General features: G+C 39.1%; 1 protein-coding gene across 1 annotated transcript in view; it reads left to right on the plus strand.

Moving 5' to 3' along the window:
* The window catches only part of CDK5RAP2 (CDK5 regulatory subunit associated protein 2), a 78,796-nt gene that overhangs the window by 48,915 nt on the left and 2,655 nt on the right, over positions 1-27,226 (plus strand). The window contains exons 23-37 of the mRNA XM_031045891.2: positions 75-333; positions 2,079-2,195; positions 4,275-4,875; positions 6,433-6,665; positions 9,312-9,360; positions 10,118-10,302; positions 11,413-11,538; positions 15,396-15,512; positions 17,358-17,547; positions 17,754-17,875; positions 19,279-19,527; positions 21,156-21,239; positions 21,373-21,632; positions 23,811-23,957; positions 25,954-26,092. Of these exons, the coding sequence (XP_030901751.2) occupies positions 75-333; positions 2,079-2,195; positions 4,275-4,875; positions 6,433-6,665; positions 9,312-9,360; positions 10,118-10,302; positions 11,413-11,538; positions 15,396-15,512; positions 17,358-17,547; positions 17,754-17,875; positions 19,279-19,527; positions 21,156-21,239; positions 21,373-21,632; positions 23,811-23,957; positions 25,954-26,092 (2,878 nt within the window). The remainder of the gene's footprint in view (positions 1-74; positions 334-2,078; positions 2,196-4,274; positions 4,876-6,432; positions 6,666-9,311; positions 9,361-10,117; positions 10,303-11,412; positions 11,539-15,395; positions 15,513-17,357; positions 17,548-17,753; positions 17,876-19,278; positions 19,528-21,155; positions 21,240-21,372; positions 21,633-23,810; positions 23,958-25,953; positions 26,093-27,226) is intronic.

The raw sequence follows: 27,226 nt of genomic DNA on the forward strand, positions 1-27,226 counted from the left end.
GTCTGTTTATACTTCATTTACTTGACCATACATGTGAGCTACCAACTGCCCATCTTATTCCCTGCCTTTTTCAGGCTAATTCTGCTTCCCTGCCCAGGAAGTCCCGTCTGCCCATTCTCCTGAAGTCATACAGACCATTAGGAAACGTGCCTTTGAACTCCTGTGTGCATAAGTCAGATTCAAACCTACATCCTCATAGCATGGCACCATATGAAGGTCTGAAAGCCTGTGAAGTGCAACCCAGACAGTTTGAGCCTCAAACAAATGGAGAGATGAATGAGTCTGTAATTGAAAGCCTTCAAGGAGATCCACAGGAAAGCACATTGGTGAGAGGTAAATAAGGAGTAGACATGATGACTTGTAATACTGCTTGAAATAGTGTCTTCTTGTAGTAGAAAGTAAAACCAGATCAGTTTTACACAGGTACAGTACTGCTTAATCTGACAAATTTCTTGGGTAGGCAAAGATATATAGACCTTGAAAAATACCTTTCTTTTTCCTTGTATCCTTGCTGCTAGAACGTAAACCAGCTTTACATGGAATGGGAAGTGCTGTGTAGACATGGCATAACGTGTATAGTAAATGACAGTTTCATAGGATGCTCACAAAATGCACACATATGTCAACGAAGAATTTCCTTTAGAGATATCAAGTCTAATGAAAACTGTCTGTAATGGAGACAGGAGAGTATAAAAATGCTGTATTTGCTCATGCTGCATAAAGAGGCTTTCCCAATATTCCACTATCAGTCAAGCCATCCATGTCTGTTTCCAGTGTGGCTGGGTGAATTTCAGCTGAGCTGTTGACAAAACAGCTGGATTGACAAAGGATGATGACAAATGGTAAGGCAGAGAACAATGGGTGTTGTATAAAGATTTGGAGTGGTAAATAAAATAGACATGTGCTTAGCATTTCCATTAAAAACTGAGTAGATATGGAAAGGACAGGTGACGGAGGGAGGAGGTATAAATAACAGAATATACTCGATCAAACAGAAAGTGAAACACTGAGATGTTGTTAATGTTACTGTGGTGAAGGACAGGTATGGCACTACTTTCTTGAGAATACTTAAGCTGATAGGACTTCAGCCTGGAGAAGAGAAGGCTCCTTAAGGGGAGACCTTAAAGCAGCTTCCAGTGCCTAAAGGGGCTACAGGAAACCTGGAGAGGGGCTTGGGACAAGGGCCTGTAGGGACAGGCCGAGGGGAATGGCTTTAACCTGCCCAAGGGGAGACTGAGATGAGCTCTTAGGCAGAAGCTCTTCCCTGTGAGGGTGCTGAGGCACTGGCACAGGGTGCCCAGAGAAGCTGTGGCTGCCCCATCCCTGGCAGTGCTCAAGGCCAGGTTGGATGGAGCTTGGAGCAGCTGCTCCAGTGCAAGGTGTCCCTGCCCGTGGCAGGGGTTGGAACTGGGTGACCTTAAGGTTCCTTCCAACACAAATCAGGCTGGGATTCCATGAATAAATAATATTGGTAGGTGCAAAATACATGGAATATTCTGAAAAGGGCAGTGCTGGTGGTTTGGATCCTGAAATCAATCAGAACCCACTGGGACTGAAGGCCTGTGATTTCCCTTCCACACTGATTCCTTTACCCTGGCTAAGAGCTGTACTGCACACTTAGGAATTGTGAGACTTGATGCAATGGGAGATTGCACAAGATTAACTTATGATCAATGCTTATATTGGAGAAACCTTTTAGCCTTTTTTCTAAACTTAACATAAACCATTTAAAAATGCACTAGAAATTGATCAACTATTACATTATGAAGGGGACCTGCAAAACTTTATTTGATGTTAGGAAGCTTTGCAATTCACATTCTTTGTAGTTATTCTTATTATGAGTTCAAGGATTTGAAGAATATGTACAAACACTGTTTCATGTGACCAGTAATGCTTGTATTATACTTTCAGTTGTTGTTCTTAGGTGACTTTCCTGTTCCAGGTTTTCAGAGAGCTAGATGTGGGTTTATGGGGTATGTTGGGGGGGGTGCTTTTGGAACTGGTCGTGGTTGGTTTTGGGTTTTAACTATCCTCATTCATTATTTTTCAGTCACTGACTTCTCTTTCATCTCCTCCAGATAACTCCTTCCTCGAACTGGTGAATAGTGAGGTCCAGGTGGAGCTGCAAGGTGTTGATCTAGATACAGAGAGCAAGAATGAATATGCAATGGACAAAAATCATCTGAATTATCAAGGTAGAGCATTTATATGGTATAGTTAAAAAAAACCAGGAATTTTAAAACTCAGCTCTCTTCTGAGTTATACCAAATTGTAAATTACTGCAGGTAATTGTCTCCCTTGCCATCATTTGTGGGGTTTAAAACTTTCTTTCTTAGGTAGCATGGATTAATTGCTCCAAGAATCCAAGCTGGTCTTTTAAGGGTTATGCTTTCAGAAGGGCCACAGGGATTTATGAGTCTGGTTTCCAGTAAAACTAATGAGTTGTATGCCTAACTCTGATCTCAATTGCTAACGTCCTCACTTCTGAACTCTCCTCTGAATGAAATGTTTGTTACTTATTGCTTCTGCATCTAGTTATGAACTATTGCAATGAAGCAACTGAATGATAGATTTTTGCTTATCAGAACTATTTGAAGGCTTTCTACTAGGTTGAAACCTAATGGAATTGTTTAATGAAAATGTAAACAGATTTAGTGCTGTGTATTACGTGTTTCTGCATCACCCATTAGTATTTTGGGGGGACGGCTTGAATACCCTGATTAGCATATTGTCTTATGGAGGATACGGCCAATTTTGTAATCCTTTCTCCCATCCTTTATGTACGTAGTTTCATCAAAGCTGAGCAGTTGATTTGCAGGATCCTGCTCTTTGTGTGTGTGAACACATAGCTGTACAGAGACCTTAGCTAAAGGGCAGTGTTTCATTAAGAACTATAACCAGTATTCTAATCAGGACTGTTTCTTCCCTAATACCTGTTTTTATTTCCTCTTCTTCTTATCTGCAACTTCTGCATGAAATCAGGATGACAGGTTTTAAGAGGTCATTTAATACTAGGATTTTTCTGTCTCAGTCCTCTAACTGAGAGGACTTTGACATCTGTGTTACTGCAGCAACCAAGTGGTAGAGAAGGAGGAGAGGATAATGAATTTGAGTGTTGCATTCCCTTAGTCAATGTATCTTCTTGAATTCATACACAGGCATTTTCTTGGATGCATTTCTGTCCTGTGATTATGTCACCTTTGCAATGACGTACATAATATTGTGCCGCAGTCTGTGTACTGCAAACATCATATCCCAGCTTCATGTTTTGCTGGCTTTTAGGTTATATTTGTTTCTGTTCTCTTGTGTTTGACTTAGATCTTCATATACAGCTTCCCCCTTCCCTGAGACTTTAGACTGAGTTAGAGCTTGAACCTGGGCATTCAAATTCTCCGTGGAAACCAATTTGAAAGTATTAAGACCTCTGCAAGATCAATGAATGACTCCCAGAAGGGAGGTTCTAATTCATAGTGATCTTTTGCAGAACTAATAGAAGGGGAAAATTTAATTTACTTGTAACCAGAAAATAACCATTTTCCAAGATACTTTACACATAGAAGTTCTCAACATGCCCAGAACTATAAACATAGAATATATGTAGGAATATATAGCTTTTATTGGTGTGAAGCTGGGGTGATTGCCTTACTTACGAATGGCAAAGTCAGCTAAGGGATGTGATGTGCATGCCAAATGAGTGCCAGTAAAACCTTTAACACTGAACATATTAATGGATTTTAAAAAGAAGTTATTAAAACCCTTTTTTCATATTTTACTATTTTGTTGATGATCTTTTTACAATTCCACTCCCTTTCTGCTCCAGTTGGTTTTGTATAGATTTTTGGAGTGAAAAGTATTTAATTAAAATTTTTAGGAGGAAGCATTTGAAGTCATAGAGTCTAATATTAAATCTCGGTGCCTTATGTTTGAGGTTATCATCATTGTGGCTGGAAAGGTCTAGACTTCACTGGTGTCTGATTCAGGACTGCCTATAGCAAAAGTCATTTTCAAGCATTTGGGCAAAGAAAGCAGATGTCTTTTGCCTATTGTTTATTTGAAAGGTGAGAAGGGGGTTGGAATATTTGAGGTGCAAGTTGAATTAATGGGCAAATCATAGAAAGGGGTCAGAAGTCCAAAACTAATATTGTAGAGCTTGTAATTATTCTGCATTTGCATTCTGTTATTATAGAAGTCAATGAATTCATTCTAGTGCTGTTAAGAGCAGAATGTCAGATAAAGAAATATTAATATTCACATGCAAAACTTCTGTTTTTCAGATATGCAAAATCATCATAGCATCAGCAATGTGAATATCCAGCATTCATTAAAAGAGATAAATGAAGAGTTTTATTCCACAGAACATGAGGGCATTGACTCAGCCCCTGCATATTCAGGTTCCAAGTGCCTGCGTTCTCTCAAATTGAGTGTAACAAGTACAGATGCACTTGATGACTGTGCAGTCATAGAGGATATAGAAGAAATGAAAGAAAGAATTAAGAATATGGAGTCTGAGCTTGAGAAGTACAAAACATTCGTGTTTCATTTACAGACCTCTGACCAGTTCTTATTGAGTGGTGTTTCCAATATAGCTTTAAGTGACACAGCCCTGCCTGTGGAAGGACATGTTACACAAGCGCAAGATAGAGCTGTGCAAGGAATCAAACCATGTTCTGGTGTCCATGAGCTAGTGGCTTATGAGAATCACCCTGAAAATAGGAATTCAGAGTCTTCAAAAGCACCTGATACTTGGACAGCACAAAACCTTAAGGAACTACTAGCAGCAAATGAGGCAGAACTTGAAAAAGAGCAAATTGCAAATATGCATCTTGATGAAGTGTATCATCTTCAGAACAAACTGAGAGAAACATCACCATCCAAGTGAGTAAAGCTATTACTGTTTCGGGTTCCTTTTTGTAAACAGCATACCAAATAACACAGAAAGGCAATACGAAGATAATTTCATTCACATAGGAGGGTGTTGTTATAGTAAAGGCTGAATTTCACTAACATTAACATAAAGCCACTGAAACGTTTAGTTAAAAGATGCCTCAAAGTACAAAACAGTATTTCTCTTTACAACAGAACTGCTTCTGATGGGCTCGTATCATCCTCTGGTAAATACACCAGATACCTCTTTCTCTCCCCACACCTCCCTTTGCTGCAAGACATCCTCTCTTGAGCAAAGTCAGATTACTCTCTGAGATGGGCTGACCTCTGTAATTGAAGTATTATGCTATTGCATACTCAGAGTTTTTTTCAGGTGACACACTTTCCCTTCCACCACCCCCACCCCCCCAGTATTCATATTGTCCTGAGAGCCTTAAGGAAGTATAACAAAGAAAGGTATTCAGCCTTTTGGCTGTAGAATGCTTGAGAAGTATCTGGAGACACTGAGCAGCCACCACTATGGACTATTGTGTATCTCTTACTGACATAAAATATAGTCGTGCTTCATAGTACATATAAATGTACATACCTTGAAAATATACCTCATCCATTCCACAAAGGCAGATCCAACTGTAAATTAAGGGATGAGGCAGTTTGGATCGCTGTAAAGGTTTTACGGCCACTGTCTAGGACAACTGCATGAGTCATGAGTGGCAGGCCCAAAAGTGAGTTATGCATCTCTTCTTATAGCAATGATGATAAAAATCCTATAACAACCCATGCCATTGTACATTTTGTTTATGCTGCATATTGTCTTTGATTCCCTGAATCTTTCCATTCCCTCTGCCTTTTTCTCCACTAATTCTGTGGAAAGAAGTCAATCTGTGATACAGGCAGTGGCACTATAAAGGGAGCATCTATATTTACAAGTGAAGAATAAATTCAGTTGATCTGAGTTGAGATTTATATCCTGGTGTGTGAAGTACAAGAGTTTGGCCACTACAGTGGTTGTCATTGTTATAGTCTCTCATAATAAACATGCAGAGACGTGGAGAATTTTCAGACTGGGTGAACCCATCAGCTCAGAAAGTCCAATATTGTGCTCCTGGCAGGAAGTACAAGAAGTTATAGAAGAGACAGCTCTCTGTTGTTTGGTTTCTTCTTAATTCGCTATGGAAGAACAAAACCAACCAATCAGAAAAATATGTGTATTCTAAAAGATTCTTTTCATGTATTCACTCATACTTACTTTCATTTGGCACCTTTGAGTGCCATCCAGGTTATTTTCAAGCAGACAAACAAGTCATCACCTTAATTGCTGCCCATCTTATAAATGAAGGATAATAACCCACAAGTTATGCCCATAAATACAAAACTCACCAGTTAGAGACAATCCATTTCTCATCGTGGGGCTGTAAACGCATTTCAAAAGCAAATTGAGTCACATCAAATGATAACTTAGGAATAGAAGTTTAATTCTCTTTTTATGTATACTTAAACATTCCTTATGGTCAGAAAATGACTTGAAAGCTAATTTCATTTTCTCAGCTATGATTCATTAGTTCATTCCCAACCTCGACAAGTCTCCTTCCAACACCAGCAAATGAAAGAGATCCGCAGTGGTTGTGTCACTTACCATCAGCATCTGACAAGCCTTGTTAAAGCTTTTGAGGAACTGCTTCAAGCCAGTGATGTAGATTATTATGTTGCTGAAGGCTTCCGTGAACAACTGAATCAAAGTGTGCTACTGTTTGAGAAGCTAGAAGGGCAATTCCTATATGGTAAGTAGCAGTATTTTGTGCTTCTTGGCTGAAATATATTAACATTCTTGGAATTTGAAGGGTTTTTTTTCCTCTTTTTAGTGAAAAAAAAACCTTTACTTCCTCTTGGTCACTTTTAAATAATTTATGGTGAAGACTGTCTTGGGAAGTACGATTGTAGTGCTCCACAAAGACGGGATTTTACTCCTGTAGTTATCTTCTGTATTGACACCTTCCATTTTGAGTTGTTTATCTCAGCATATGCATGTTTTAACTGCTTAAAAGATAGCGGTTATAGTTTACTAGAAGTTTAGTTACAAGTAGGCTTTAGGATTTTCTGTATCAGGAACTAGCCCAGCTGATTTGTTGAGCCTGAGCACCAGATATCCCCATTGAAGGGTTCTCACAGTTGCTTTTTAACACAATCTGTGTTTAACTAAACCCCCAAAAGTACAAGTTCCTGAAGTCTTTCCCCTAAAGTGCAGTCACTTGCAAGAAGGGTAAATGTAGTGCAGAGATCAGGATTGTACTTTGAGAGTCAAAGAAGAAGTTAACATATAGAAATGATTATAACCATATATGATATGGCTGATTTCTATGGCCAGTGCCTTTAAAGAAGCCACAGGGAATCCTGCATTGAACAGCTGGGAGATAATACCAATTGATGTTCCTGTAGAAATAACACAAGTTAAATTGTGTGCAGGTATAAAACCATCTGTCACTCAATGTACCAAGAAAAAGGACCATAGATGTCCCAGAGAAACCCACCCAAATGGTGCACATGGACAATTAGGGGGGAGAAAGGGAAAATCTATTTGGTTAAAAGGCAGAGGAGAAGGATTCCTTCAGAATTTTAAGTAGCCATGAGTTAGAGACCGTGGTATTGCAAATCAGTGTGTATTTGTAGGGTATAATAGTAGAATAAGAACCTTCTGAGCAGAGGTCCTAGGGCAAGTCGAGAAGTGTTGTCTGTGTGTTAGAGAAAGCCAAGCACTGAATGGAGTGTATAACCCAGGAAAGGACATTGTAATGTGTACCAGTAAGCAGAGCCCTTTGAATTACCAGTGAGAACTGGCATGTTGTCTGAAAAATGGGAGCAGTTTATCCCAGTTTTCTCACCTATTCTTTGGCAAAGCTTCAAGTTAGAATGTCTAAAGTGGGACCACATCAGGACATATATTATTCATATATATATATTATTAAAATTACCATTTCTAGTAATTTTCCTAAGAGACTTCCATCTTGCTGCCAGGTAGTCCAGCTTGTTAAGAAAAGCACTCTATCTTTCACAACAGAGAGCTAAAATGCAATCATGTTTGGTAAAATGAGCATCACAATCAACCCTTATCACCTGAAGGGAGAGTACCTTGTACATGTTGCCTTCAGTCCATAGTTGGAAGAAGGTTAGCAGCAAAATGCTGGAAAAGGGATGCTTTCATGGGTGAAATTCAGCAAAGAAGGACCTTTTCCTATCATCACAAAGTTGCTCTTTCTGACCCACAAGCAATACTTCCACAGTTGTCAGTACAAAACTGCCATCCTCAGCAAAACACTTGAGCTGGCTTGAAATAGGGCTTCTGACCCCCACATCTTCCCAGAATTGGCTCCAGAAGATCACTTTGTTCAGAAACATCCAGGCCCCAGCCATACAATGATCTGTATTCTGCTTTTCATTAAAGGTAGTGGCAGCATGCAGTTTCAATTGCTCATATAAAGGAGTTGTATATGAGAAAAAGGTATTATGGCTACTGTGTCATAGCATAGTGTAATAAAAGATTGAGTGTATTCAATGATTTCAGTGGCTACAGATTCCTTGCATTACAAATGAGAAGACTCTGTAGTGAATAAACATTAAATGCCTTTAAACCAACAGATGGTACCCTATATACTATGAAAAGACACTGACAACCGAGACAATTCAATATATCTAACACAATGGTGCTGCGTTGAATCACACATTAAAGTAAAATGATGTTTGTAGGGTTATAAAGAACAGCCAGCGTGCGAGGAATTGACTGTAAAGAAGCATCAACAACCGTCTGTCTCTGCATTTCCATCCTGACCTTCAGTTCATTCCCCTGCTTTTGCAGCTGTGCAACTCTTGCCTTCCACCTCTGCTTAAAGGCACTAAAAAGTCAGAATATGGGGAGCCAAGGGGATACCATGGAACTCTTATTTCCTTTGTTAAATCAGTGTCTGAATCCAGCTCTCTTGCACTGGATTGTGCTTGTGTGCACCACTGGGAATATTGCAGGCAAAATCCTGTGTATGCTCCTTTTTTGAGGATAACTGGTGAGCCCGGGTGGACAAAATCCAAATGTGATGGAATTGGGTTTATGTATTTTTTTTATTGAAGAAATAATGGCATGTTGGCCTAATCCTTTAGCTATATAGCACAATATTTTACATCTCTGCACTAACTGAAACACCAAAGCTGTAAAACCTGGCACCTGTGGTACCTCGTAATTCTTTTGGAACTCCAGAGAATATTGCTTTGTTGCTGGGCTGTAAATAGTTGTGCACTTGACACTAATACACAGTGTGTTGAGTATCTGTTGGCTTCTCTGATTTTTCCTTAATTTACCATTCTGTATATAAATAGTTGAAATTGGGGGTGGAAGTATCATTCTCACTGTCTGTTTTTAACCAGATCTTTCTGCTTTGCAGGAGAAATGATAGGGGCAGAAGTCACTATACTTTATGAATTAGCTCAAAGGTAAGAGTGCAACTGAATGTTTAGCAAACAAATGGTTGTTAAGTTGATAAGGGTGCTCCATGTTTTGTAGAACAGCTTCCACTCTTTTGCTTTCTGGAGGGCTTTGCTCATGTTGCATGTTTCATTAATATCCATTTAGTTAATAAAATATCCATAGAAAAGAAACTAAGGCACTTTTCCCCTCACTTCTCATCACACTGAGATACCGAGAATCATCAAGCTACCAGGTTTGTTTCTTTCATGAGCAGACAAAACATGTGCCATAAGACAGTGTGTGTGCTCAGATATTACCCTAATTACAGCTGCCAGGAGGGATACTCAGCCGCCTTTCTGTTGCTGTGACCTTGGGGGCTGGCTCAGGATGACTGGAGCATGATGCTGGTGCAGTTTGTTCTCTATCACCCTTATGCTGAAGGTGAAGAGAGCAGGTGGTGTTATGCTGCATGTGTTGGTTTTATGCCAGCCTGGGATTCTTCTGTGCTACAGAAATCCTCAGCTACCTGTTCAAGGCAGCTTGAGGTCCCCTTAACTCAATGATAACTGCCTAGTGCTGGGACGTAAACCTGGCCTGGAGGTCCATTGATCCTTCCTGCTGACTTCAGGGAGATCTGGATTTCAGTCTTGATCTATTACTGTGGTTTGTCATGTTCTGTCACATAAATTCACTCCTGTACATTTGCCACTGTGCTCTCTATTCATGCTTCTTAAAGTAATAAGCCAATTTCTATATCTGAAAACGTTTTGTTTGGCACAAAAGGGATAACGAGAAGAACACTGCCATGTACCAGCAACTGAAGGAGGAATCACCTGTACCATCTGCTCTTCATAGCTTGTCTGACTTTGATTTGTCAGAAAAGTCATCTCTTGGCTCACCTGAGCCCAGGCACGACCTGGAAGGACAGCATGGCACATTGGCGCTTCTGCCAAACAAGTTTCCCCCAGGTAATTTATTCCCCCACCAAAGATTCACTGGCTATTGGGAAAAATGCCCTAAATAAGACACCAGGGAACTAATTAAGAAATAATGAAGAATGTTTGTCTGCTTCAGCTTTCCAGGATCTTGGCATAATCATTGCAATTTCAGTAAAAAGACATCTAGAGATGACAACGATTTGAACTGCCTCCTGCTTGAAACAAAATTAGCTTGGATGTTTTGTGTCTTTGTTGTTTTAGACTACCATCTTTTTCCAGTACTCCAGACGGTCTTTAAATAGACACGTTATAAGGGGAAAACAGACAATTGTCAAGAGGATGTTACATAGAAAAAGAGAGATTTTCTAATTTTATAAAAGCCAGTGTTATGTTTCCTTGAGAATTGTAAGTGCTGCATAATTAATAAGTGGTGTCGTGTTTGACCTGGATAGTTTCACTAAGCACGAGTGATGCAGTAGTTTGTTATAGCCAGCGATGAAAATTTAATAGCTGAGATAGCACATGCTGTTCAGGAGGAAAATACTGCAGAGTAAACCAGGAGTGTGTGACATGGATAAACTGACAAATGAGATGGTGACAGTTAGAACAGAAAAGTTCCTGAGTGAAGCTGAAGCTCACAGCCAATGGAAGAAAAATTATAGAACGGGAAAGCAAGAAGGGAAAGGTAAAGTAATGAAATTTAGTAGAAGAGATGTATTTATTGTGGCATGCATTGTGTAAGTCAAAGACAAATTGATATCTGAGTTACTCTGGTAAGCTTCCCATTATTAGAAGATAAAATACATACTGTTGGTGTGTTGAGCCTGAATGTGAAGCTGCATTGCAGAACTTTGGATTTGTTTCCCAGTATGGGCGAATTTGTTAATCTACTACAGTTTTGTAGGAAGAAGTTGTTTAAGAAGTGTTAAAGCTGGGCCATTGTTTAAGTTAAAATGGAGTTTTTGTTCCATTTTTCATATGGAAATAGGTTCTTGTGGTGTCAGATACTTAATGTCTACCAGTTTGAACAGTTCTGTATTATTTTTTAGTGTTAACATGCATTAGATTTGACAGGAGTACATGGTGTAAGGGAACACAATCATTTACTCTGAATAAGAAGTGGTCTGTTGGTTTATTTAGAGTTACTAATGGAGCATCTGCAAGAAATTAGAATCCTGAGACAACGTTTAGAATACTCCATAAAAACTAATGAGAAACTGAGGAAGCAGCTTGAGAGACAAGTAACAGACAAGGAACTAGATCAAGGTAAGGATTTATTCCATAGCAAACAAAATCCACTTTTCCTGCTTTAAAGCCCAAAGGATGAAATGCTGCTGGAAATGTTTTGTGTGCTTTTTAGGCTAAGTCCCACCCCTTCACATTTGGGAAATGCTGGGTTTTTCTCTGAGCACTGTTGCATCTTGAGCTGCAGCAGCAAACACAGCTTTACCATGCTGCATGTACAGTAGCATTAATAGAGACTTAATGTGCCTCTTCCTCAAGTCCATTGCTTGAAATGTATCCAGGACGGATGCACAAATCTTATTCCTGCCTATGTGAGTTAACACCACACAGCCTCAAACCTACAGTTGCATGTGTTGCTGAGAGAGCAGGACAACCAGGTAGTTTCATGGTGTTTGATGATGCTGTGCTTGAATTTCATAACAGGGAATTGAAACCTTCCTACTTCTGTTACCAACAAATAGCCTGCTTTTTTTTTTGTTCCTTTTTTGTGCCTTTGGGATATCATTATTGTTGTAATGTTCATGGATTCTAGGATGTCATCTTAATTCTCTGCCATGTGCAGCGAGGGATAGTTGCAGGAGAGGAAGCCCATTTTACCAACACAGTTTCAGTGAGGCCTGGACCCACTCGGAATATAGGAGGAGGTGCTTTGTTCTAAATTACATTGCTGCTTTTGATCCAAAGTAGGAATTCTGTGGAATTAGCTTTCCTGTGCTTACTCCGTGTATACCTGGGGTGGTCAGTACAGCACCACTGACTGTTGGGAGATGCCTTCTCTGGAATGTTCTGAGTGCTTTAAAGCCAGCTTGTATTCATATACAGGGACAAAATATCTGTAAGACAGAGCCTAGGTCCAGCTTGTCATTTGAATTGATTGGTGTCAGAAATGTCTTCTGCACAAAATAACATCCCGAGTTAATAAGAAAAACCTGACAGCAACTGATGGAAATTGGTTTTCATTCCAAACTCTAAAATAAAGCAGTGAATGAAAACCACTAAAAATAGGCATGCAAATTCAGAGTCACAGCTCACCACTGCTTGTGTTCAGCGTCTCTGAAACCCAAACTCTGTGGTACCTTTAAAACTTCTCACAGGAGGGTAGCCAGGCTCTCACTGGGGATCCTTTTGCAGCACCTTTTCAAGCACACCATACCAGGCATACTTTCCTAATCTTCATTCTATTCTTGTTCTCCTTCCCACGTTTTTCCCCATAGGACAACTGATTAATATGCAATATTACTCAGACTGGAAGCAGGCAATAAATATCTACATGCTTTCCTTTTACTCAGTTTCACTAATGTTGACATTAGATTCATTATGTTTTACATCATCCCCATGATCCACTTCTGTTGTTGTTTAAATGGAGACTACCTGCAAATAGCAGTTGGCTTTCAGGAATAATTTACAGTGATGGAAAGGTGTATAAAAGCATCCATTTCATTCATGAAGTATTTACGCTGCTGGAAAGGCATACTGTTCCCATGAAATAACCACACTGAAACACTTCCAACTCTTTTACAGCTTCATAAAGATTCTGGCAAGGGCATCCATTAATGCAGTGAAAGTATATTTTCTTTATAAACTGTCTTGTACCTTCCATCTGTCTTCTTGTTGCCTTAGTGCATCTACAAATGCATGGAGGGGAAATCTGGAAGAGAAAGAAGAAACTACCTGTTAGAACAGCTCATTTTTGTTACTATGATCTCTCAGTGCTTCCTGTTTGTTTTGAAGATCTGTTTCATGTTATCAATATGGATATCCTCTCTCCTAGTAATGATGCCTTTTTTTTCCCTAATAGATGGGCTTTTTTTTTTGACTTTAAGGGCAAAAATGAGTCCCATAGTGAAACTGAAGCAGATTTTAGCTTTGGGACATAATAGCTCAATGTTTAAACTTAATATCTTTAGTTTGTTTTCCATCAAAAACCAAAAGCAAGTTGTAACATGCTTAATTGCTGACGAAAGCCTGTTAAATTTGTGTGATTATTGTTTGTTCAATCAAAGTTAATGCACAGATTTATTCTTGTTTGCTAAATATTAGATGGTTGTATGTACACACATCTGCCCACTATTTTTGCTATACTATTTCTAATATTTAGATTCTGTAAGTGTTTAAATGCCTCTGGGCTTCTAGTATTCTATAAATGACTCGAGTGCTGGTAATGACTACATCATTACTGTAGAGCTGAGGTTTGCAGTGCAAGGAGAACTGAAATAATTGCTTCTATAATTTCAAATGCTAGGCTTCCAAATCAAATCAAAGGTTTAATTTTGAGTTTCCAAGGTTTCAGATCTTATTAATGGCAGTTAACATTAAAAGGGGGTTTTGTTTGCCTTATGTTTAGCCCATAAGTAACTAACGTATCTACTCAGACTTCAGCTTTAGTATGCCTTTATTTTGCCTTCCTGGGAATGAATATTGCCTTCCTCTTGGCTGTGATTTTCAGCAGTGCCTGTCTTTCAGTCAGTGTTTTCTTTGAAACCATCAAGGTATGCTTCCTTAGCACTCACTTTTTTCAGCACAAAACATAATGAAAACTCAAGTGTATTGCAATTGTAGGCCCTGATGCTCCACTTTACTGTGGTTAGATGGACCTTTTGCATCTATGGAGAGCGTAATTGATGTCAGCAGGGCTCTGCACAGAAGTAGTCGTCTCGGCAGTGGGTCAAATTGCAGGATTGTGGCCCTATTACCACTGGCTCTACATTATCCCTTATTATGTAAGATAACTGGTAGTTATATTCTAAAGCCTTTCAGTAGAACTGTGATAGCATAACTTGTCAAATAGGATAAAGCTGGGTGATGGGCAATAAATTAAATTAGAATCAAGATGAGACCATCAAGCCTTGCCACTTCAGGTTGAATTGCTTTGTTAGAATCTGAAAGGGAAAAGCCTTTTGAGTTCGCATAGCTACTTCTACTCTTTAACATATAGATAGCAAAATGCCATTAGTGCCAGGCTTCTAGAGCCTTTGAGTCTTTCAGTAATGAGAAGAGGTGCATATCATGGCACACTACATCCCAGTTAGGTAGTGGGTAAAAGCTTCAATTGGGATTACAATAAAAATGAGATTACTCAGAGGAAGTGCAGCACCTCAAATTGAAGTGAACTATCAGAGCTGAAAGGCATCCTCCTCATATATTCAGCTAATTTTTGTGTCAGCTGGTTATTTCTCCATTAACCAAATAGTTGACACTCATGTAAGTTGTCTGAAGCTTTAAAGTGTAGGATATACTGGGATAAACAATCAACTGGAAACTATTCTTAATAGTAACATTAATTCCGGTGGGTCCTGAAGTGCTTTACTGACCATAAGCAGGTTATAAAGGGCAATAACAATTACTTGACTTGATTTTAGAAGCAGCCCCCTTGAGAGTGGAATGTGTCACTTCTCAGACTGTACTGTAACATTGCACATTGCTATGGGATGAGTAACAAAGATACAGTATGTTGTGAGGATAACCTAGGCTGAATTTGACTGGACACACAAGTTAACACTTTATACAACTAGTCCAATAAGAAAGATCCTCAGAGTAGGATTCTTAAGTTTCTAAAAGTTAGACACCTAAGTCTGTGCTGGTTACTCAGAACTTCTCATGGAAGCACTGGAGAGTAGTACTTCCCTTTGGAGGACAGGGCATCTCATCTGCAGAGGTGTGTAGAAGACATATTAATGAGTACATAGATATATTAATGGGTGGTGCCCATTTCTCCCCATGATGGTTGATCCACATTGGCTCAGTTATCTAAGTTTTAGACACAATTTCTCAATTTCTGCAATTTCTGCAATTTCTCAAATTGTTCTTGTTTGGAAGGTTTAATCTTTAATGACCTAGAGATGAGTCATAAATCATCTTTTCTGTGTATATATTTATAGGTTCTGCAAACATTTTTAACCATGGCTCAGAGCAGCATAATTCCTTGACTTCTGAAATACATTTCCTGAGGAAGCAAAATCAAGTTCTGAATGCAATGCTAGCGAAAGGATCCAGAGGTAAGAACGACAGCAAGTCATTCCACATCGGAAAACAATGAAATATTAACAGGCCATTCATTAAACTGACTTAACTGTTCTTCCCACCCCTGAAATTCCATGCTCAGCCATAAGCATTCAAACTGGAGTTAACAATGATAAAGAAGTAGTAGTACTACTCCTTCTTTCTGTTGTTTTGTAGCATTTTCCATTTGATATTCCCTTTCATTTCTCCTTGCTTCTTTTTGCATTCCTTTTGGTTCAATACATCCTTTTTCCTCTTCCCTCTGTGCCTTTTATTACTGTTTTCTTCCTCCTTTTTCCCAATGCTTTAATTCTGAAACCCTTTTAAAAACAATCCATAGAATAGCATTATTGCTGAAAATGAGACCAGTTAGTGCAGAACAGTTGCAAAGGGAAGCAAACGAATTACACTTAGATTCCATAGTCTGCTACAGAGGCTTGACTGGACAGGCCGGTCCAGGGTTGGAACTAGATGATCTTAAGGTCTTTTCCAACCCTAACCATTCCATTCTATGACCAAGCCATCTTTTTGAAAACACTTCAGAAGAGAGCAGAACTGAGGGAATCCATTTGTAAGTATTTGTAATCTCCGAGATTAACTTTCAACTTCCCTCATTTTCACACCTGTGAAGAGAGAATATTAAAGTCTTCCCTCTCCTTTTCATCCAGGACAATGAACAACTTACCATGTAGCTTTTTAAAAGCAGCTGAAGCCACAATTAGTTTATAAGTAAGTCTCCATGATTTCAGGTTGTGTAAAAGCACTGGTGCCTCTTCCAGAGTTATATATTCCCTCATTTGTTCTGGTACATCTTGGTGCTTATCAGTGTCTTCAAGTTCTACTTGTTTAATTAATATATTCCTGCTTTTGTTTCCACGTTGACAATATGAGCTGATAATATCAGGGTTTGTTTCTTAGAAGAACCATGATGAATAGAATATTGTTGCCCTTGTGTGTAAAAATAATGTCAGTATTTCTGGAGTTTGGGAGCTTCTTTTCTTTTTAGTCCTGGATTCATTAAAGAAAGAAAAGCCTCTTAGATACCTCCTGTATGTTTTGGTCTCAGGTGCTTTCTGTATAGTCTTAGCTTGGCCTTTCGGTAGTGAAGGGCTGGTGATGTACATTTTTAACAACATAGAGGGGTTACTATTTTCATATGCTTTCAACAAGACTACTGAAGATGAGGGAAGGGTTCTAGCTATTGGGAGATGGAATGATTGTTTCATTGCCAAGATTGACACTGTCTTTTCCAGTGCTAAACATAGGATCGTGGAAAACTTTGGGTCCCATTAAGCCTCTATGATTGTAGCTGCCTCGATGTTCAGTTGTCCCTATCAGCAATTCCATGTCACAGGACCAGTTTGGGAAATAGCTTGTGCCAAGGGAAGGACTGATACGTAGTATGTTTGGCAGATAAATGGGGCTGGGAAGCAGAGGACAGGGAGGAACAACATGGATACAGTATGCCCTAAAACAATCCCACTGAGATTTTTTCCTCCTCAAGAGAAGTCAAATCCATTATTTGATGAGGATTGGCAAAATTCATGTGCCTGCTTCGGGATCCATTGGTTGCTGAATGCTGTCCTTCTGAGCAAATCCCAAGAGGTGCTGGGGGCATTTGGCCTAGAAGGCTGTTCACAGGTTTTTATTGAGCCATTCTAAGTCCTATTACAGAAAATGTTATCTAGCAAAAGTCATTAGAAAATTGAAATACTGAGATCCTAAAACTCAGAAGAGCAGCTGTGATTTTCTGGCAGTCTCTGAAAAAGCTGGTTTTGTTAAAGAGCATAGCTTTGGTGGGCTGTGGGCTTTGTAAATATCTGGTGTGTTTCTTGTTTCAGATAAACAGAAGGAAAATGAAAAGCTGAGAGAATCTCTTTCTAAAAAGAATGCAATCATTGAGCATCTTCATGAGGATTATGAATGTATCAAGAGAGAAAATGAAAGGCTGCAAAAACAAATTGGCCAAAAGGAAGATGAAACCAGATATCTGACATGTCAAATTTACAGCAGTCGTAATGAGTTAAACAGGTATTGATTCTGTCCACATTTAGACATTCATTTAGAGAAGAAAATTGTCAGTGTGACAAGCACGTGTTTAGCCATAGCCATTAACATGAATGAGATGCACAGATATATTCCAAAGGCAAGGGAAGAATGATTGAGGAAGGGGGAATGCATTTTAGATTTTGGAGCAAATTGAACTTTTAACTTAGGTATTTACTGGGATTTCACAGGTTGCAAACAGAAATTAATGTAAAGCAACATCAGTTCTCTGAGAATGAGAAGTTACTGCAGTCGCTCCGAACTGAGATCAAGGTTTATGAGAAGCTGGAAGAAGCAAGAAGGAAGAGGACAGGTATAAATGCACATTGTTTCTACACCCTTAGCCCTTGCAACCCTTTGCTCTCTGAATATGACCCTGTCAAAAGAACAGTTGGTTAGGCTGCTGTTTCTACTTGCCTCTGCTATGCAAAGAGCTGACAACTTGATAAAATACTGCTTTTTACCTTTGGAATGTAGCTGTGAGATTGAGATTTGTGCTGTGTTCTGACTTGGCACACCCAAGTTTCCTTGAGCTTTTTGTCTAAGCTAAAAACAAATACTGAGGTTCAGTAGCTCAGTAGCTGGATAAGCTTCATGGGGAGCTTTACTTGTCATCTAGATTCTGATATTTACTTGTCATCTAAACACATGCTGCTGCATCCTCACCGGTAGTGCTTACTCAGGTTGTGCTTTCTCTTGTCTGAATCCAAGGGTAGTGTCTTCTCCCTAGGGAGGGCAGAAGTGCTGGCACTGCCTTCTGAACGAGATGTTTAATTACTTCCTGCCTGCTTTTCTGTCACTGCAGGTGAGGAGTAGGAGTAATACTGACATAAGTTCTTCCTACCCCTGTTAAGAAATCCATACTATCACATAGCTGTTGGTGTGGTTAGGTAGAGAAGTGGAATGCTGTTCATTGCTGCTTACTCATTATGATATCCAGCAGATTTCCCACTGGAAGTGTTTGTAAAAGTTGACTTTTTTTCTTCCTGCAACTTTAAGTAATATGCCCTGCCATCACTTGTATTTCATGCATAGCTGCAGCAGAAGAGCCCTGTTGGCATAAGGCTTTAAGCCCAAGTTAGCTCAAGGATGGAACTAAATCTCCTTGCAGAACTGGTAATGTAATTAGAGAGTAGCAGCACTCTACTCATGCAGCTGAGCACCTCCCCAGTGTCTGGAGAACAGTTGGATTTCAGCATGAAAGAATACATAGAATTGTTTGTGTACTGACCTCCTTCTATGGAAAGACAAACACAGCCTTTGCTTTCCAGGTTCAGATTTGTTCCTGTGGTTGCCAGGTGATCACTAGTATTTCCTTTGCTCTTCTGTGTATAAAATGAAACTCCTAAGTCTACTTCATCCCTCCTCTGAGATCCAAGATTATGTATTCCTTTTGCTTCCCCCAGACTGTGCATTAATGCACTTCGTAAATCCTCTTCATGTTTGTTTTTATTGTGGGTTGTTGTTTTTTTTTTGCTTTTGGCTTCTTAGCTTTTATGGACAAAGTGAAAGATAATTTGGGGCTTTTTAAACCTTTCAAGGGTAAAAACAATTAAGACATGCTTTTGTGTCAAACCATTATCTTAATGCTGTTTGTAGTTAATTCATAATACCAAGGATAAGGCTGGCTATAATTTATTTGCTCAGCATTCTGATCCTAGCTAATATTATTTTAATTGTTAAAGATGTGAAGTGTTTCTGTGCAAATTGTCTCAGATCCCAGATGTGATGCAGCAGAAGAATTCCGGAAGGATCGGAATAATCCACTTGACTTACACGAGCTGTTGACTGAAATACAGAGTTTACGAGTGCAACTTGAGAGGAGCATCGAGACAAACAAGTCTTTGCATGAAAAACTAGAGGAACAGCTTTCAAAAGACAAGAAAGAGGAAGTGAAAGCAGTGTCAGCTCTAAATATCAACTATCTTTTGAGACAAGAATCTCAGCATTATGCAGGAATGAATGGTACTGTGCGATACATGCTTTTGTTATCCTGTAAAACCTGTGCTTTGTCCTTTACAGATGCTCTTAAAGCCTTGTACAACATCAACTGTATGTGTAGGAGCTGCCCATCAGCCTTCCAGATCCCTTTTCTCTTAGAGCATTTCAATGTGGTGAAATACACACTGTCTTACAGCTTCCAACTGTCACTTCCTTTTCCTTCCAGAAAAGCATTTGCAGACAAGGCTCTGGATGGAAGGTTGTCTACATTAAATTGCTATACATTTTGCTTACATAGGGGTTCTTTTTTTGATGCAGAGCTCTATAATGTTTGCTAAGGGCAAGTATGTATTACTCAAGAATGATCAATAAGTGCAGTAAATGGGGTTTTTTATATATCAGTTGTTCCCTTTTTGCCCTTGAGGAATACTTTACCTTTATTTCAATCACTGTTAAGTGATACTGCTTTAGCAAATCAGGGAAAATGTAATGTTTACACTCAGGGTTAGATTATTGTTCCAGTATAGATGTATGTGGGATACAGAGGGCACAAGAATGTTCTTTCCTTGCTGCTGAAGTATTTTGCATAGTAACAGCTTTCCATACTTCCAGCATAAAGCCACCTCTCTTACTGCTTTTAGGTTTACATCGTGTTATGGGAACCAATAATAACGGGGCTTTTTGGGTCCATACAGCTGAACAAGACTACTTAAATCTTACGTACCATACAGAACAGCATCAGCCAGAGGATTAGTGTGAGAGCTTGTGAGACACAACAGGGGTTTTTACCACCTTATTTGTGTGTCCGTATCATGACTGGATATACATCCAGTCAGCATCATACTTCAGATGAAATACATAATGAGCATAACTCTACTCTGTACAACAAAGAAAGATGCTGAATGTAGCAAATGGCATTTATGGGTTGCTACCTTTCTCCGTGCACTTCATACTTGAACACTAAATTACAGCCTGTGCTCCATATGGGAATGGTTTCTTAGGGTCAGTCATGATCAAGTAGGTGTGGAACAGCTATGGTGGGGAACCTGTATCAGCAATATCCCCAAATTACATTTGTTCCTGGTTCTAGATAGAAACCTAGATGTTGCTTTTGACCTGTGTCAGGTAGAACAGAGAGGAACTGGAGATGCTCCTTATTTCTTTAAGAAAATGGTGAATTGAGTTATAGCAGCTTGGTTTGATGTGGACCAGAAAAACTCCTTGGAATGTCAACAGCTAAATTTCTTAGCTTTTTACGTGTACCATGACTAGTCTTTACTCATAGGTACTTAGGGGACTTGGAAGGTCTGAAGAGAGGGGAATACAGATAGGATCTTTATGCTGTAGCTGTGGAAGGTGTCATGCTTGTGGTGTTAATGAGAAGATTGCATTTGTTGATTAAAATGTCTTCATCAGGATGCATTTTAGATTTGATTTTGGGAGGTACCTAGGACTTGGGATAGAGGCTAAAAAGAAAAATGTGGGTAAATACTGGAAGATAGATGGTGCGGTACTAGAAAATTAACTGTGTTTCTTTGCTTCCTGAGTCCAAATGCAGCATCAGCAAAAAAAGGGAACAGACACAGAGTTATGAGTTGTTTTTTATGCATGTTAATGTTATGTACTCTCCCTTGTCCTGTTTTTATATATAGAAAATCGTTGCAAATGCCCTGCTGCCAGCAGAAAGATTTGTGAGGTGCAGAAGCACGGACATTGCATTTCACTGGTGAAACCAGGTACATTCCAACGTTATCTTTAACGTATGTGTTATCAATAACCTAGGCTTGCTGTTTAAGATGAGTCTAGTGTCATAGAATCATAGGATGGATAGTTCTATATGTAAGGATTAAAACTCTCTTTCTGCTCCAGGTACACACTCAGCCTCTAAAGACGACGTAGACAGCACTTCACACTGCAGTAGCACCTCATCCTCCAGCACAGCTTGCACCCCTCGCCTCGTGCCCGGGCATCGGATGTGGGCAGACAAAAACGGGCGCCACGTTCTTGGCTTGATTGAGGATTATAATGCTCTACGGAAGCGGATTTCAGAAGGGCAACAGGTTTTAGCAGAAATGGAGATTCCTTTAAGAGAGGTCACTGGTACGAAACTGCAGGAGCCTGGAATAAAGGTAAGCACTGAGAACTGTTAAGGGATGGTGAATTACCTAGAGGTGCAAAATGCGTAGGTTACAAAAGCAAAGAACTAGGTTAATGGTGCAGTAGGCAACTGAGTCACTCTGTCAGGACACCTCCAGCCTGACAAGCTGGCACCTAGTTATGATTCTGGGTTAATGAAGCTATGGGTGAATTAGTTAATTCTGATCCTTTAATAAGCAATCGCACTTCTACTTGCAACTTGAGGTGAAACTACTTGTTTTCACTCTGGGAATATGTGATTGTTACACTGGAAGTAATAAAGCCAAACAAAACCAACAAAAAACTGCAATGCTTTAGAAAGGGCTTAAACTAGGTGTACATATCAGTAACCTAAGGATAAAAATAATTAAGGAGATTTTCTTGTAATGAAGACTTGGTGTAAACCCAGGAACTATGAGACAGTTAAAAGAAATCTGATATGCAGCTGATGAAGTTCCCTACTTGGTAACACCAGGTTCTAACTGTACATCAATGACTGATGTATACTAATGAGGCTTGTTTCGTGTTAGGGAAGCTTTTTAATATGTTTCCAATTCCTGGAAGCAGTTGAATGCTTGAGCAGTATCAGGAGCTTGGATATCCCATTAATGATTAAACACTGTCACTAAGGCACTGTCACGTGTGACACAGCAGTATCAAATCACAGTCCTCTTGCTGTAGTCTTAAAACATAATAATTCGTAAACTAATAAAATGTTTGCCTTGTATTGAATAATGTCAATCCTTTTCCTCTAGAATCAAGAGAACTAGTGTTTGTTAATGCTAATTTTTCTTATTTAATACTGTTAATTTCGGGATACAGTTGATGACAGCAGGTTTGGGATGGACTGAATAAGACAAATGTACCTACAAGCTTCAACAACAGGGGAAGAACAATCTGTACATGTCCATGGCAGTTAATAAGGAGCTAAGGAACAACAATAGAAAAGCCTGGATTAGGCATTTAAAACACATAAAATAATGAAACACTGGAATGAAGGGTGCTTGTAAGAACAGATTATGTGAATGCTTGAAAGATTACATGTAATGCTTTCCTGCCTTGGAGTGGGGAAGTAAATGAGGTGACTAATGAAGGTCCTTTCACCCTTATGATTTTATGATAATATAAATGTGTAAAAAAAACATGCTTATTGCTCTTCAAAAACCAGAAGGTCTTAACTGCATGGGTAAATCTGCACTACTTATTTTTCCAGTCCTAATTAGTAAAGGTATTGAAGATGCAGTCTTCACCAATCCGGAACAACTTTTGTGGGATCACATGTGTGCTCACACAGTTAAATGATGTCTGAATGACACTTGAGACTCTCTGAAGTATCATATATCTTCAAATGACCTAGTTAAGATCCTGATAATGACTGCAAAAGTAATCTGGCTAAGTTTGTAACTTGTGGTGTTGGTGTAAAGATAAAAGCAGAAAGTTTCACCATTTGCAGTTTTCTATCAAGCTTTACATCACTGAAATTTCAGACTGCTTAGCAAATGGGTTATTTTATGTGGCAGAAGGGTTCTGGTTAGATAAGAATGCTAACTACATATTCAAATGGAATGCTGCATGGGGCAGGAACTGTGAATGCTTTTCTTTCATTACCCTTCCTCCTTCTGTATCACCATTGCTCTGGTAATTCATTTCCAACCCTTGCATTCTTCCCCTCCTTTATTTCACATTTATGCAATTTCTTCAATTTGGTTTTCTCATCTGTCAGCAGAGGAAAACATTTTATGTGTGTCCTGATAGTTCTTTTAGCATTAAATGGAACAGTTTAAAGGGTCTGCTAAGGAAGAAACATCTATATTGCTTAAATTGATGTCTGTAATCATTTGACTTTCAAATAACATGACACGAAATGCAAATGGAGAGAGAAAAGGGTTGCCAACTATTACCATGTGGCATAGCAACTCCAGTAAATATAATCTATTATTAATCATGGTTATTGATTAGGATAAATCCCCTCCCTCCGTGAGATTCTCAGATAATGCATAATTCAGCAGTCTTTGTAAACCAACAAATTAGCTTTTGTGGCACACAATAGTTGTGTACATCATCTTCAATACAAAATCAAAATACCGATGGGGTTTAAACCATTAATTAAGATTACATTTTCATAACGTTTTAAGCATAAAATTTACCATGTCTCTAATCCTGTGCCACAGGTACCAGAGCAGGCAGCACTGCAGAGCTTTGCAGCAAATATTCACACAGTACAGCAGATCTTAGAAGAGGCTGCACGTTTACTCAAACTCCTTTGGAGAGTTTCCCTTCCACTGAAAGGGGTACACGGTACCACGCATGGCACTCAGGTACTGTTGTGCTTCATTTTGGGGGGAGTTGTGGGGTTTAGTGGGGTTTCTTGGTTGGCTGTGGGTGGTTTTACTTGTTTGGGTTTTTTTTTCTGGCTGTAATGTGTCATTTGGGAAAAAACTTTTGAAACTCCTAAGCCTTGGATGTCTTTGGCTACATGGATTTACAGCTCCCATCACTGAAGGCTAAGGCTGAATGCTTGCTGTCTTTCTATCACATTGCATACTGAGGTGTTTATTTACACTTCTATTTACATACATTTTATAGTACAGAGGTAATCTGCAATGATACAGGAAACCCAGGCAGGCAAATGCTCCGTTTCATCAAGAAAAGGGTTGGAGTCCCTGCTATAGAACACAATTCAATTGGTTTTTGTATATCCTAGTGACAAGAGAAACTCCAGCGACTTTGATGTAAAAGGAGAATGTAGCTCAGATTACATTTTGGGTGTCTAAGATGTAAAATCGAATGCTTTTTTACAAGTGTGACAAAAGCCCCAGACAAGTTTTATAACATTTTAACTAAAAAGGATTGCACTATGCAAATGAATGGAAGTAAACTGAATGAGGAATGAATTATCTATACTGTCATAATAGCACCGCTCAGCAACGAAACTGTTTCAAAGTCTGGCCCGAAAATGAATCTGAAGTGTTTTCACTGAGAGGTTTCTGTATGTGTTTCCTTAAAAGAAGCAGGATATTGCTGGGAAAATAACCCCAAACATTAGGAAAAGTAAATATTTTCTATGTCATTTTCATAACATTTTTGCTGTTATTTTCTAGCATCCTTCAATGTGTAAAATCACAAAAGCAGTAAGAATGAACTCTGCTGTCTAATATATTCACTGAAGTTTCAGCTCCATATTTAGGATGTCTTGACAAGTGTGTATACTTCCATTTTTATCATGTCTATAATCTCTATAGACAGCTTTATATTGGCCTGGATTGCAGTATCTGAACATAGCCCACACACATGGTGTGTGATGCATCTGATGCTTTAATGTTAGAGAGATCTTAAACCTTCTTGATCTGGATCAGTCACTTCTGAAAATCCAACCTTAACATGTGGAGTATCTGAATTCCCAGGACTGTGCCTAATTAGAACCTAATAGAATCTTTCCTGGCGTTTCTTATCTAACAGCCTGAGATCTTAAAGATATCAGATTGTTTCTGATGTCTTTAAATGCAGCCTGTCTCTTGAAGCTTGAGTCTAAAAGATACTGAGCATTCACTGCCTTCTCTTCAGCCCCGCAGGAATTGTGAGTAATCAGTTCTTCTGAAGAGCTAAATGCCAGGGGCAAATTCCAGAAGATACTATTAGTTAACAAGTGGCACAAGAAAAGAAGTAAATGTACAAGCTTAAGTTTGCATGAGAATCAAGATCCATGATGCTGGCAGGCTGTGTCAGGGCTGCTCATAGTCCTGTTTTACAAAATACTAACACTGATTTGGTTGGAATGATGAAAACTGAAGCTTAAACGGTGACACTGTTAAATAATTTTGCAATAGAATTGTCCCTGTCATTTGTACAATGTTTTTTAGCTCTTCAATAAAGGCAGCATCAACTATTAACAGCACACTGGAGAAGGAAGCTGGAAGCTCTGAACCTGGTAGGCAGGATACTTGCTGATGCCATAGCGCTAGTCTTCCTTACATTTTCTAGTTGAGGAGGACAAAAAAGGAAGCTGAAAACCAGAATAGACACTGGTGTTAATACTTTTCTCAGAACTAGAAGGAAAATGAATTACAGTAAAAGCCAGTTAAGAATTATAGTTGTCTATAGTATCCTATAGTATCATAGGAAATCATGTGTATCACTGGGGAAGTGAACATAGAAGGACAGGCAATCAGTGATGTTTCACTCCTTTAAGGAAGCTTAAAGCTCTTGTACAAAAGTATTTAGCCATGCACAATATACTGTTATCTCATACTGATATACATCTAAAATATACTTACATATAACACTTTAATATTACATTTTCTTCTCTCAATTTAGGATGATGGAATGAAAGCAGAAATATTTAGATTACGGAAGAAACTGTCTGAGCAAGAGAAGAAGTTACACAGCACAGTGAAACGCTTGCATTCCACAAACCAGCTGAAGGAAAACATGGAGAAAGTCATCATTGACCAGTGTAAGTGTATGCTTTATTCCTGGTTCTTGTTTGATTTTTGTAGTCTGTGGCTACTTCTAAAACTGGATAAACAAGAATATGGATTTTTACAAGGCTCTGTAGGGACAAGACAAGGGGGAATGGCTTTAAACTGACAAAATGGGAGATTTAAATTAGATATTAACTAGATATTAACTAGATTAGATATTAACTCTTCCCAGTGAGGGTGGTAAGCCTCTGGGCACAGGTTGCTGAGAGAAGCTGTGGCTACCCTGTCCCTGGCAGGGGTTAGAACTGGATGAGCTTTAAGGTTCCTCCCAATCCAAACCAGTCTGGGATTCTACTAAATGATATACAAATTACATATGTTAAATCCAAAATTATGTTTTGTTCAGGTTTTAAACTCAAACTGCTCAGTTTGGGTTTGTCATATATAAAAATCAAACCTATTCTGGCATGTCTGGCCGAATAATATCCGTGGGGTATCTGCTGGTTTCATTTGGTCTATTCCTACTTCCAGTGACATCTTAGACATACTGGGTAATTCCAAAAGTATAAATCAGCAGAGATTTTACCCTCCTGGTCAGAATGGTATCCCTACAGCCACTACATGGTCTCAGGAAGAAATACATCTCCCCCTTAATTTACTCACTCCTTTTCAGGACATTCAACCTCATCTAAACTAGGTCCTTATAAAACAAAGCCTGTATTTTCTACAATCTTCACAATGCAAACTCCTGCCTGGCTAGCAGCAGCTTGGCTGATAGAGGATGTGACACTGAAGCCTCTTCATGCACTGAATTTAATATTTTTGATTTAGAAAAACCTAGTTTGCCAGGTGAAATGACTTCACTGGTGGAGTTCTTTATGAGCACAGAGCAATCTGCTACACAGAAAGACCTAGATATGATTTTCTGTGAGTTTCACTGATTATGGGAATTATGGATGTCAGATTACCTTTGCCTTTAAAGAGCAATTTCAGAAAGGTTTCTAAATTGCATCTGTACACAAGTTCCTGGCCAAGCATACAACAAAACTGGGGGATCATAGGAAGCTGCTGGGTTTTGTTAGGATGCTTACACTTAGTTTTGGTATTTCTTCCTTTCTCCTTTGCTAGTAAGAGCAAAAGCATCACAGCAGGTGACTTTGGCTGCC

This window comes from Melopsittacus undulatus, chromosome 11 (genome assembly GCF_012275295.1).
Source record: "Melopsittacus undulatus isolate bMelUnd1 chromosome 11, bMelUnd1.mat.Z, whole genome shotgun sequence".
Lineage (NCBI taxonomy): Eukaryota > Metazoa > Chordata > Aves > Psittaciformes > Psittaculidae > Melopsittacus > Melopsittacus undulatus.